Raw genomic sequence first — 12,913 nt, 5'->3', positions numbered from 1 at the left:
TCGCTGAGTGAGCTGAACTGTTCTTTAGTCTCTTGGGGGTAAAAATACAGTGATAAACTGAAACTCCCAAGGGATTTTCTCTTGTGAACATCAGCTAACATTTACGAACAAAAGCAATAGAAAAATGACAGTGCTGCTCAGGCTGTAAAATTATATTGTATAAATCAAAGAAAAGGACAAGCTCCTCCATTATTCCCACTCGGAGAAACCCGGCAGCCTAGGGAAGCCCAGGATCTGCAAGTGGGGTGAAGGATATGTTGCCTGCGGCATTCATCCTGCTCTTAACGGCATACACAGATCTCTGCGGAAAACCGCTACGAGCCAGCCCCCCACTGCAGCTAAAACGGCAGGCTCAAACCAAGCCAGCCCTGCTAAAGTGCTGCGGCCGATGATGACCCAGTCCCACTTACCCTAGGAAAGGAAATACACCACTCACAGCAAAGCAGAAGTTGCACCTTTTCACCTGACTCCTGTTACAAGAACAGTCTCTACTGTCAATAGCACAAATCCCTGAGGTAGGAAGCTGAGGGAAGGCAGCTGGAGCTGCCCAGAGCCAGGGTAGCTGTAACCACAACTGTCAGACTGCGGGGGGATGCAAGAAGGGAGGCTTTGAGCACCCTAAAACAGGTATTTTAGACACAAGGCAACATTACGGGCTGTAAGCCCTGGGGCTGGTCCGTACCTCTGCTGCACCTGCCGAATTTCGGGCGACCTGGCAGGGAGCGGAGCCCCGGAGGGCTGTGGGTCCAGTCCCTCTGCCCAAACGAGCACCTTCAGAGGATGCAGTGCCCTTGGGTAAAGCGATCGACCATAAAGAGTAGTACCGAAAAGGAACTTACTGTTCTATCGGGAACTTCTACATCTGTGAAACAAACATGCTGCTACTCAGTTCATCTACTGATAACTGGGATATCTACAGCAAAAAAAAACAGAGAACACAACACATTAAAACATTGTCTTGAGTTCGTTCTGTCTTCAATTTCAGGTCAGTAAGTACATCAGTGCCTTAGAAAACAGGATCCATTCCCAAGATGTCTCTATTTTGCCACACACTAAGTACAACGTAGTTGCATCGCTACTACTGCCTCGTGGAGTATGTGGCGATTGCACTGGGAATTTAACTCCACAGACAGTAAATGAGATGGAGAAATGCCCTGAAACTAGCTGAAGAGCAAGGAGCAGAGCTTTGCCAGGACTCGTATAGCCAGAGTAACCCTGCACAGCAGTTCCTGCTTTCTCCTCGTGACCAAGTACGAGCAGGACCTTCTCTACCTGAAAATAACACCAGAGCACGGAGGGAGAACAGCGATACCTCCTGCAAGCAGTAAAGCACTGCCTCGGACTTACACAGGCTAAACTTCTCCTGAAAGCCTTGCGACGTTGGGCTAGCTCATCCTACAGCCTGAGAAATTCCTGACGCTCAGCACTGCTAACAGTGTCCTACAGAATAAAGTGCTACCCGGTTTTCTTCGCAATCACGCTGAACTTGAGAGCATGACGAAGAACCAAATAAAAATGCAAAAATAGTATCGGGGGGAAAGGAAAAGTCCTTCTGCTTGAAATTTCCCTGGTCTAACCGGAAAAAAGTTGTGGCACACCAAATTATCAGGAAGCATCACCAGGACAGATTGTGCATATACAGTTCAGGACTGGTGCGGAAGCAGCCATCACAACTCAGTATCTTCAGAGGAAAGTTTTGGAGAGAATTATGGCTAGGCAAACATGCATGAAATCCTTTACACTTAAGGCAGTGCTACAACAGCACGTACTGCACATCCAGAGTAATTTCTGTAGGGATGGGTGATGTTTCTGGCATCAATAAGCTCGAATCTCCATGGCCTCACCCCTGCCCCCCTCCTTTTTTTCTTTTTTTTTTTGGTTTTTATACTCCAATCTTGCGGCAGGGTCAGGGCGGGGGAAGCTGCTTTGTGTTCTCACTTCCACTTTCAAGCCAGGACAGGCCATGCCAAAATACCACGGGGAAGGATGCTCGAGGTGGTATTTCTGCTTGCGACTGAAAGCAGAAGTGCTGCGGGGTCTTGCGTGACAGCATCTTTTGGGCGTTTTGCAGTTGCTATTTTTTTCTTTTTTTCTTTCCCCCTCCCCCAAGGATTGGGGCCGTTTTGGAGAAGCCGGCTACGCCGCCCGGCAAACACCCGCGCCTCCGGCCGTCCCTGCGCATCGCCCATCCCTACGCTCCCGCCGGGCTCGCCGGAGGGACCGCGCGGCCGAGCCCGCCGGGGCCCCCTCGCCGGCCGCCCTGGGGGGCGGGGGGATGCCCGGGCCCTCGACATCTCAACACGTGAAAGAAAGCCATTGAAAGGGCCAAACCTGATTGGCGGTAGCTGTTGCAGCGAAGGGGACGCTGGTGGCAGGAGTTGTTGCTGCAGACACAGTGGTGGGCGTAGCACCGTGCATCATGGGCACTTTTCGGAAGGGAACCATGGAAGCGACATACGGGAGGGTGGAGCGTTTATGTAACCATGGCAACATGTGGTGGATTTTGGGGGCGTGGCAGGTATCGCAGCAACAAGCCATGTGACATCGTCATGAAGGATACATCGGGGCGCGGCATGCAATCACAGTGCAAAGCAAGACAGCGTTGGGAGAAAAATAAACAAGAGAGAAGGGGAGAAGCCAATTACAATTATAATTAAGGAAAAAACCAAAACATTCTCAACACTTAGTACATTTATAAGCAGAACAATGATGTATTAGACTCCGCGGGCCAGATTTCCGAGGGGGGAGAGGGCGGGCGTGCTAGCAAAAGCCCACGTCAGCTCGCACCCGTGGGGAGTTAGACGCAGCCAGCGCACGGTCCTTCGGGGGAGCGGGGGGGGAGGGACATTTTGGCAAGCGCACCGTCCCACCCGCCTTGGGAAGCTCGTCCCCGAGCCCTCCCCGCCCGGCCCCGTCGGGAGGTACAGGCACACGATGCGCTTCTGGGGCGGACCACCCCAGGAGAGGCACGGCCGGCGTCCCTCTAACGGGGCTTTCTCGCCCTTTCCCACCAGGGGCTTCTCCTCAGCGCAGAGGTGATGGCGCTGCAAACGAGCGGCCGGCAGCCCCAGTGCTCTCCGTCCAAATTCAGCGTGCTTCCTCTCCACTATAATTCCAGAGGATTCGGCAAAATTCCCCCCCACCCCTCCTTGGGGATAGGGAGAAGAATAAACGAATCGATTCGGTTACGATCCGAAAGGGCACCTTGGAGCGGGCCGGAGGGCGACCGCAGCGGTGCTGCAGCCGGAGGGAAGCGCGCGGTGCGGGTGGGAGAGCGGGCCGGCATCCCTCGCCATGCGCCCGCCGGCCCCGCTCCGGCTGCGGGGTCCAAGCAGGCGTGCTGTGCTCTCCTACGAGCAGAGATTGCTTTGGAGGCCTCAGCTCCCCTCAGCACAACCCGGGTCCCCGCTTGTCCTCACGCTACCGCCTGCACTGGGGGCTTCTGGTTGCCCACAGCCCTTTTCTTCAGGCACAACCGGCTCCTCTGCGGAGCCGGGATTCGGGATTTGTTCTCTGCACTGGCTCTTTATCCAGACTACGCTGGGGACCACGGGCACCTTGGCACCTCGTCCTCAGCACTGGGAGCTCCCAAGGAGGGACGCTGCCATGGATCACTCCCCCACCTGCAGCCACTGCCGTCTCCCGGCCAGAGGGAGCCGGGAGTGGGGGTGGCAGATGGTCCTTAAAAGCCGATGGCCCTTGCTAGGTCCTTCTCCAAGGGATGGAGGGGGAACCGGCTGGGAACCCCACCAGCCACACCTGGCCCTCCACAGGGGCTGTTGTGGGCCCCCCGAGATCATCAGAGTCACCCGTCATGTCCCAGAGAAAACAGCGCAAGGCCCAGAGGAGGGAAGCTCACAGCCACGGTCTGCCTGTGCGTGCTCCCGCTCGGGCCAGTCTCAGCACAGACGTGGGATCTTCCCGAGGCACCAGAGTCCACCAGACTTGGCTGCCTGGTCACGCTCAGAGCTGGTGTCTGCAGGAATGACCACAGGGTTCAACAGTGGGTAACACTGTGCCGTTACTGCCACAGCGGATCACTCTCGGGTGGAAAAATCAGTCCGTAGGGACGGGGAAGTTCGACAGCGGAGTGCTTAGCCCTTTCTGCCAAAGCTACCGACTTTCAGGTTGCTCCCAAACTGCTCTGTGGAAGCTCAGCACCCTTCCCGGGACTACTGCTCCCATCGTCCTCACTCCGTCTGGAGCAGGCACACACCGAGATGCTTGCAGCCTAGCATCGTCTCGGTTGGAGGACAAAAGCTCAGCGCTCACCCGCGCTGCTGTGCCCAGCAGCTCCAGAGGAGACGGAGGGGAGGGTCCCCCAGAGACCCGCACAGGCTCCCCGTAAGAACAAGATCCTGAGCTTGAGCCCCTCGGCTTCCCGCAGCAGCCGAGAGATGGTCCTCAGCCCTTCTGCCTCGCTGGATCCCACGTGCACAAACGCTGTCATTTTCTTACAGTTCCTTACACCTGCACAGCCGGCACCTCACTGACGCCTTCAGAGATGAAGCATAACTGCTTCTCCCGCTGTACAAACAGAGCCCTAATTCTGGCAAAGGGGCTGGCCCTAGACTCATTACTTCTCAGAGCCTTTATTAAACCACTCTCTTAAAATATCCTCTGAAGGACAAAGAAAAATCCAAACTCTAGCACACCTGATGCCTGATATAAAAGATAAGCCAACAGGATCCTTCCATTGCTAGTTTCTTTTGCTGGATGACTTAAATAGGTTGTAAAGATATTTAAGTGACAAATTTTTGTCTCTGCAGCAGAACTAAACTGCAGTGGGAATGTATCACCTTGGATTCTCTTATTAGTCACAGGAAACAATGCACTGCACAGAAATTAAAAGGGATACAACCATTTAAGCCTCAAAGAAGACAGCGAACAGACAGTCACACCACTCAGCCACCCAAGTTCTCACTGATGCATACTAATTTGCTGTCTCTTTCAGATTAGGAAAAGTTGAGAAGTTTGTGTAGAAAAACCTACCAACGCTTGCAGTGGGTGTCATGCACAGAACTGACCCTGCACACCATGCATTGAAGCGTGGAAAGATGAACAAAAGGGATATTTCATTAGTGAAGCTTCAGTGTTAGAAATCACTTTAACTAAAAAGCAGGTATTCTCTTTGCAGCATTCAGTATTTAAGCACATGCAAAACAGATTCTGCATATTGATACATAAATAGTTTAAACTCAGTTTTAAGAGACTGTAGCAAACCAAATTAATTCTTGAATTCTTGGGTAGAGAATTTATTTCTTCTCCCACCCTGGTATTAAAAGATGTGATCTAGCCTACAGAACAGGATTGTCTAGGGTTTTTTTGGTGTCAGGCGTGTTGATTTCTTTCTGATCATGTCAGCAGACATCAAGTTGCCCTTAGAGGAACAGCACACTCATGTTAAAACAGACTTTCGAAAAACAATTTACTCCTGCAAGCAGGTGCTGGGATTCAAAGTCTCTAGTTTAAGCTGAAAGAGGCAGTTTTTTCTGGACTTGAAACAGTTCTACTGAAGGTGCTGTTGCCTATACACACTGACTTTCCCCCCAGGGGTAAACCATGACACTGATCTCTTGATAATTGAACAGGAGAAACTGAGAAAAGCAGGAACTCTCTTCCCCTTCCTATGATGTGATCTGCTATCTGCCATTTCTCTGCTTAGCTTTCAAGAGAACTTCAAAGGCTGAGACCAAATTCAAGGTCTGATGCTGGAGGAAGGAAAGATCCGGAGGAGCAAGGTAGATTTGTCAGTTCTCTGACTGACAGTTTGTTCCTCTGACCAGAGCTCATGTCCTCCGACAAGAGCAGGTGCCAGCAAAACAGACCTGTTCTACACCAGCCCCATGCGTAGTTCCACTGCCATTAACGGATCAGGAGACAGGACTCTAAGAGTTCTGGGTAAAAATTAGTTTACGGTGCTTGCATCAGAAATATGCATCTTTATGTCAAGTTTGGAGACTGTGACCTCAAGAAACTGGAATGTGTTGTCAGCTTAACGACTTGGCATTCTAGAGGTCCTCAATGCTTCCTGATATCAGGGAATCAGATAAAAAAGAAAAAGTCGTCCCATGGGAAGAAATATTTTGCTGGCATCTCAAAGAGTTGCTGTAAGGTCAGCTCAGCCCATCCCCTCTAAGAGCACTCGGCAAAGCCCAAGGGGGGAGGCCTTCTGCTTGAGTCTCTCCGTTCATCTCTGCATGCACAACACCACTTCCCTGGAAGAATACACTTTGGCAACTGCTGAATCCTGAGCATCTCCAAGCACGCTCATGACATACAGGCCAAATGACTGTAGGGTTTAAGTCTCAGCTCTCTGGATCCACACTCACCCCTGAGACACAGTTTGCTCTCAGTATCGGGCTCTTTCTGAAAAGTCTTCCCCTGATTCCAAGGAAGGGCAAGACACCAAAGCCCAAGTCCACTGTGGTTTCACTTCAAGGAGCCAGCTTGGAGAAACACTTCATGTATTTTTGTAAATATCGTTTGGCAAATGAATGCAGCATTGAACATTAAAAAAATTCAGGCGTTCCTTTTCATATGATGCTCCACGATGAAGATAATGATACTAAAAGTGAGCTACCAACTCTGGAATATTCCTAATTCAGCCATTTGTAATACTTACTACTCTAAGCAGCTTTTGTTTTTCACTCGGCTGCAGTGAATACAGGTTAATTGGCTAGTCAGCAGTCACATCTGCCAGGTCAATATTTCAATTTCTATATGAATTACTGAACTGCATCTTTCAATTTTACTCTGAGACCTGAAAGGTACAATAAAAGCTGGGGAGTTAAATTGCTTTTAAAAAGCTTAGGCTATCGTACCGGTCAAAAGACAGACAAGAGGGAAATATATGTCTTTAAAGAGGATTATGTAATTCGTATTGACTAAAGATGAACCATTCCCTCTACAAACATCATGGCTGCTGGAATATGTAGGTCACTGAGATAGAAGGTTAGAAAGATGCCTGCAGTTTAAAGTGGGCAGGCTGTTTTGTATTGAGATCCACTAAACATTTTAACATGAGTCCATGATAGTGCTACACAAGAGTCAAAGAATTAATTTGGGATTAACTAGTTGAACCATAAGGAGAAGAAACAGGAAGTATGAATTCAAGGAACATGCAGACATTTTTCTTAGTTTGACTGTTTAAAAAACAAAACAAAAAAGGCTAAGAAGGGATCTTTACAAGTCAAAAGCTCTGGACTGTAGTAGGTGAAAGGAAAAACGTCAAACAACAAACATTAACTTTCCATGGATTTTTAAAATGAAACTACACACACTAATAATCTTCTGCTAAGGACTCCTACAAAACTGTTCATTAGCTCAATCTCTAGGTCATAAAAAGAAAGCAATGATGTGATGAGGAAAGCAAGGAGACACTTACCTGTAGGGATAAATGTAGGCTGTTGCAACTGCATGTTGGCTAGAGCCTGTTGGTAGTGGAAAACGCTTGGGTTAAAGACTGTGGTGGCACCATTGTTTTTTTCAAGTGCTGGCCTCTTTGGTAAAGGTTGAAGTGCACCAGGCGGCAGGGCCTGTGGATAAGAGAATCATTAAAGACAAGTGGAATAAAAAAAAGAACAAACAACCAAACAGATGTACATAAAGCATGCAATAAATAACAGGGGGTCTTGGTTGTAAATCACCTGCAACTGGGTCAACTTAGCAAGACAGGAAACAGAAGAGCAGCTAAATCACAGTAAAAGTGGTAGGTGGAAGCACAACTTCACTAGGTAAGCAGTTAGTAAATGCATCGGGAGAAGGGGTCAGAGTCCAGAATGAGGAGGAACACTAAGGAAGCTTTTTGATAGGACTGACTTGGACACACAGGAAAACAAGGAGGAGGAGGAAGGGGAGAAGCAATCTTCTGGGCAGGATACCACAAAAAGCAGTTGCAGGCAACAAGCATTTAAAAAAAATACCAGCTAAGAGAAATATAGTAGAAAACTATTTAAAAACAACAAAACTAGCATAAGCAACAAATGTCATGGAAAAATAAGGAATGCTTGCCTCCACTTATTTCGATACCTGCCTACATGTTTGTGCACGTGTGTGGAAGCGTGCACATTTGTATGCAGATGACCTATGCATTCGGGTGGTAAAGTGGTAGCTGCTGCCAATTACACGCATAATGTTACATTCATAGTAAAATGCGTTTCTACTTGTTATTAGAGAGGCTGAACGACATAGTCGAGAATAAGCCAGATTCTCCACCGCTTGCAACAGCTGCACAGCTCAAGAACAGCAGATTTGGACTTGCTCCCGGTTTCTAGTAGTGCAGCACTAGAAGAAGGCCTCCAACAGTAAAATACGGCTTGCTCATTATTAACAGTGGAAAAAGCCATTGTCATATCTGCTGTTCGAACAAGATTTGGGTGGGCCTTGCTAGCCAGCAAATCCTCTCGCTTTGTTCCATCACACCACAGTGCTTCTTCCAGCCAGTCAAACCTGTTTCATGATCAGACTTGGTAAAAAGCATTAACCCAACTCAGGAACTTTTCTCAGCGAGCTACTCATCATTCATAAAGCATGCCTCAACAACAAAGTAGTATGTCAGGTTCTTAGGAGACAGGAATGTTTCTAATGATTTACAGCTTTTCATTGTACCTAAGCAGAAACCACATTTTTTCCACATTGTGATAGAAAAGGGTCCTTTTTAATTATGCCCTGCAGTCCTTTTGCACGTAACACTCCCATTGACGTCAATGAGATTTACGCACGTGGAAGTCATGCAGAATTAGGTCATTTCTGCCTAGTTGTGTTCTACATCATGTAGCAAAGCAATGGCTGAAAAATAGGGTTATCCTGTTCTTTTTTTTTTGAATGAATGACAGCAAAGGGCGAGTAATGAAGGAAGCTTGGCTAATGAAGGGTTAAGGCTACAAACATACAGTAATTTTAAGAAAAGACACATGGAAAGAGATTTAAAAATGTGATGAAGAGAAACACACAACAGAATATAACTGAAAGCTTACAACAGTTGTCACCATCTAGAAACAGGCTACACTTTAAATTTAATTTGCTATAGGAGACTGCTCATCTGAGAAATGTTAAGGAAGATACTTCCAAGCAAAACAGTACTCCATCCTTTCTCTGTTCATACAGTTGCTTTTGGGTGGTTTTAATATTAAAAAAGAAGAATTGAAGAAGAAATTGCATTTGCAAACTGCCCTCAGACATGCACACATCCTCTGCTGATGCTAGCAGACATCCAGTACTAGAATTAGGCCTTAACAATACTCTTCTAGATTTCTTGTGGCTAGTATCAGAGACAGCAGTCAAGTATGGGCCAACTTTCTCAGAAACAGACACCAAAATCTTTCATTTAAGATCCATATTTTAGGATGAGCTCTTTTAGGTAGAGATCTATGTGTTTCTATTTCTTGGGGAGCCCTCATTGATGCCTACGTTAAATCTGACTGTAGCTACATCTTGCCTATTAATGGTGGCCACGTGAATGCTCTTCTAGGCACAGGACAGATTTGCAGCTTGCAGAGACTGGAGTAGCTCCACTTACTTCAGAGATGTTTTATAGGTTTACAATAGCTGAAGAATTTGCCACTTAAATTCATTCTTACTGTGCCTGATTGCAAAACATTTTTTTCACTTTCAAAATCTGCCTCAGAAAAAAAAAATTACTAATTATAGCAAAGCAACTACGCCAGGGGCATAATGGACTTTTGACTCCTTGCCTGTTGGCCAAAGGCTGTCACCACCCCAAAAAGCCCATTAACCCATAACCGCAGTGCTAAAAGCAGGAGAACAGCTGAAGGCTTGGAGACTGTGATGTCCTTGCTCTTTATACATGGGATGATTTCTGAGCCCAGTGTTGTGGTCAGAGGGAGCACACAAATACCAAAAGGCCATAGGGATGTCAAGGCACAAGGATCTACTCCACCATCTATCTAACATCAACTTTTCTCTTGCCCTGCTCCAGCCCCTTGGGAGAGAGGGAGAGACAGGAGCTGTGGCAGTCCCATTACTGTCCCCTGAAGAGCACCTTTGGGAAATGGTTGAACAGCAGCTGATGGTGGAGAAGCCCAAAGCAGCACTATAAAAATAAGCAGCACACTGAAACAGCTAGTGTTTAGCTTGAAGGCCTGCTCTGTAACATCAGCACTGTGGGCATAGGAGTCAGAGGCCTTCTGCACCATCTACTCCCATTCCAGCAGCTGGGTGAGCATCTGCATGGGAGCATGCCCTGTAGATGTGCTCCTCTGGCTGCCAACCCCTGTATCTAACTTTGAGGTTGGAGAGCACAGTGACCATCCCGGGGAGGGCAAGTGATGGCTCTACAATTTGCCAGGCCATACGGCAGATTGCCCAGGTCAGCTACACAGTGCCCATACTCCCCTTGGAGCCCGAGCACTTGGGCACAGGATTTACTCTGGGCTCCCAAATGAAGGGTGGCAGCCCCCAGGGAATGAAGTACAGCACAGAGGAACATGGGCTGGAGGCAAGAGAAATTCCAGCCAAATTGCAGGGTGCAGAAGGGTCTGAGGGACAGAAAGGCCTGGCCTCACCACTGCCCCAGCTCTTGCACTGAGACAAGGGCCCCAAGTCAGGAGCCTATTCACTGGACAATCTATCAACAAAGGCCTTGGATGGGGGTCTAAAACATCACCGGATGAGGTTGGGCCAATACAGTTGCCTGCACAGGAATCTGGCAGGGACACTGGAGCAAACAGCCCAGTAAGTCTTATTTCAAATGGGACAGGATTTGTATAACAGTCTCCAGACCTGCAGAAAGTGCAGCTTCTAGGGATGTTACTTCTGCAACATTTCTCTCTTGCACCACGTCCTGGTTTAGAAAGAATCCCCTGAGTGCGTCCCACAGGACCTACAAAAGGCAACAGGAGACTCCTCACCCCATTTCCACCTTGCTGAATTCTGTTGCAAGTGCCCCCCTGCTGCAGGACAGGGACTAGACCAAATCTTTGCAGCAAAGAATTTACTTGCTCAGTTTACCTCACCCTGCTGCTTTTGATTTCCCTCTGGACAAGCTTTGATCATCACAGATGTAGCAGTGCTCGACAGTAACCTTTTCTAACTTTCCTTTTTGTCCATGTGTTTGTGCAGGTGCACGTGTACACAAGCTATGCAATGTAAGCAGACCATTTGCCTTGGTGAAAGGGTTAATTTTTTGCTGTTCAATATCCATGCAATAGTTCACACTGATCCCACCGAACAATTCCCACTCCAAAAATGCCAGGCAGCCTCCCATTTTAGGGCTGGGAAAGCCACATTCCTGCTGGAATATGAGCACCTCAAAGAGATTTGTGCCACTTCTCTGCCTGGCATGGAAAGAAATCTTTCAGCATGAATGACAGATAAAAATGCAATGCATGCCTAAGTCAAAATTTCCCATGTGCTGGTTAACCCTCTCTTGTTATTTTTTGCAAGACAGGAACTGGATTAAATCTTGCAGCAAACAGTTTAATTGCTCCTCAAAATTCCATTCAGATTCCTATCTCCTGGGAGCAGATCACACTTTCACTCTCTGCTTACGCAGCACCTAGCAAAGAGGGGCTGGGTCCATATCTGACTTGCTACTTCCGTCCAAGTCACAACAAATAGAGGGTCATGTTAAAGAGGGCTGAGGGAGCACCCGTTCCCTGGTAAGCAGCAGAATGAGGAAGCAATATAGTCCAAAAATGTGGCTGCAAACATTCAGATGTTCCAGAGCAGGAAGACTATTAAAAATAACCGGACCCTGTATATGGCCAGGTTTGGCTCTGTGGCAGAGGTTAGGAGGGCAAAAGGCTTTCCCTTTCTCAAATAGTCCAAGTCCCTTAAGAGAGGTGGTGCTCGGAAAGGGCAGCAAGGCACGGCTCAGGTCACCAGCGATGCTGGCTTCGCGGCTGTGCTTGTGCCAGCAGCGAGCACCAGCAAGGCGCTGCCATGTCATCTACAGCGTAATCCCGGGGCTGCTGGCGGAAGCTGGCCCCTAACGAGATTTCCTAACACTGCCGTCTAAGCTCCGATAGGGAAGCCTGCTGCCTGCTCAGAAAAAACAGTCTTGCAGAGTTGCTGATGGGGTTTTGCCTTCGGCCAAACCCAGCACCACCTCTTTTCTTTTAAATTTGTCCCAAGGAGAGGTGAAATGGACACTTTAACATCCCCATTCTGAGAAGAGAGGAGAAAAAGAGAAAAAAAAAAAAAAAAAAAAAAAGAGCCTCCCTGACCTGAGCAAACACTCCCCGGTGTCTGGGGGAATATTCACTGCACTGGCCCTGGCAGGCCAGGAGCTGGAAGGGGCCTGCTCAGATGGCAGGCGAGGAATAGCCACAGGCACTGAGAAAGGTGAAGGAGGCTCTTACATGAAATCTGGCCGGATTGAGGGGAATGGGAGCAGATCAGCCTTTGCTTCCCATCTTTGAGAACGGGGAGCAACATTGGCTCGAAGGTTTCAGAGTTCCTCTGCATCACTCTTCCCTTTCCCCCTACAGCTGGAGGACAGGAGCCGTTTTTTTAGGATCTGTTCCTCTGATCGCACATCTGTTTGGGGTGAGCAGGAAGGAATCGTCTGTTCCAGAGTCAGGGCTGATGGCAGGCTGAGAGGATGGCTTTTGCATTACTAAGACCATCATGAAGGCAGGCAAAAGTATGTGGGGCTTAGGATGTAATCAAAGGCAGCTTATACGAACACAGCTTGCAGATAAAAGCCTGCAGAGCGAGTCCTGTGCCTCTGGCTGAAGCAAAAGGCATCCCATCCCTTTGCTGATCTCTGTCTCACTGAGGTCGTGGGGGAGAAACCAGAGACAGAGTGGACCATGGTAGCTACAGCCCTCCAGCTTACAGATCTCATGATCGAAGTCCTGCCTTGCACCTGCTTCAGTTCCCAGAGCTCATCACTGCACTTGCTGCTTAAACTCCCTCCCAGCGCTTCTCTTCAACATCAGGGATGGCC

General features: G+C 48.4%; 1 protein-coding gene across 13 annotated transcripts in view; it reads right to left on the bottom strand.

Moving 5' to 3' along the window:
* MBNL3 (muscleblind like splicing regulator 3) overlaps positions 1-12,913 on the bottom strand; it is a 105,994-nt gene that overhangs the window by 9,704 nt on the left and 83,377 nt on the right. For 11 of the 13 annotated variants that reach the window (XM_064518335.1, XM_064518341.1, XM_064518334.1 and 8 more), the window contains 3 exons: positions 7,388-7,538; positions 2,332-2,426; positions 840-913 (listed from right to left, as the gene is read on the bottom strand). In XM_064518335.1, coding sequence (XP_064374405.1) covers positions 857-913; positions 2,332-2,426; positions 7,388-7,538 — 303 coding nt within the window. In that variant the 3' untranslated portion in view covers positions 840-856. The remainder of the gene's footprint in view (positions 1-839; positions 914-2,331; positions 2,427-7,387; positions 7,539-12,913) is intronic. The other 2 variants (XR_010391085.1, XR_010391086.1) reach the window with 1 other exon arrangement.

This window comes from Dromaius novaehollandiae, chromosome 11, assembly GCF_036370855.1.
Source record: "Dromaius novaehollandiae isolate bDroNov1 chromosome 11, bDroNov1.hap1, whole genome shotgun sequence".
Classification (NCBI taxonomy): domain Eukaryota; kingdom Metazoa; phylum Chordata; class Aves; order Casuariiformes; family Dromaiidae; genus Dromaius; species Dromaius novaehollandiae.
This window is presented reverse-complemented; position numbering and strand designations above follow the sequence as displayed.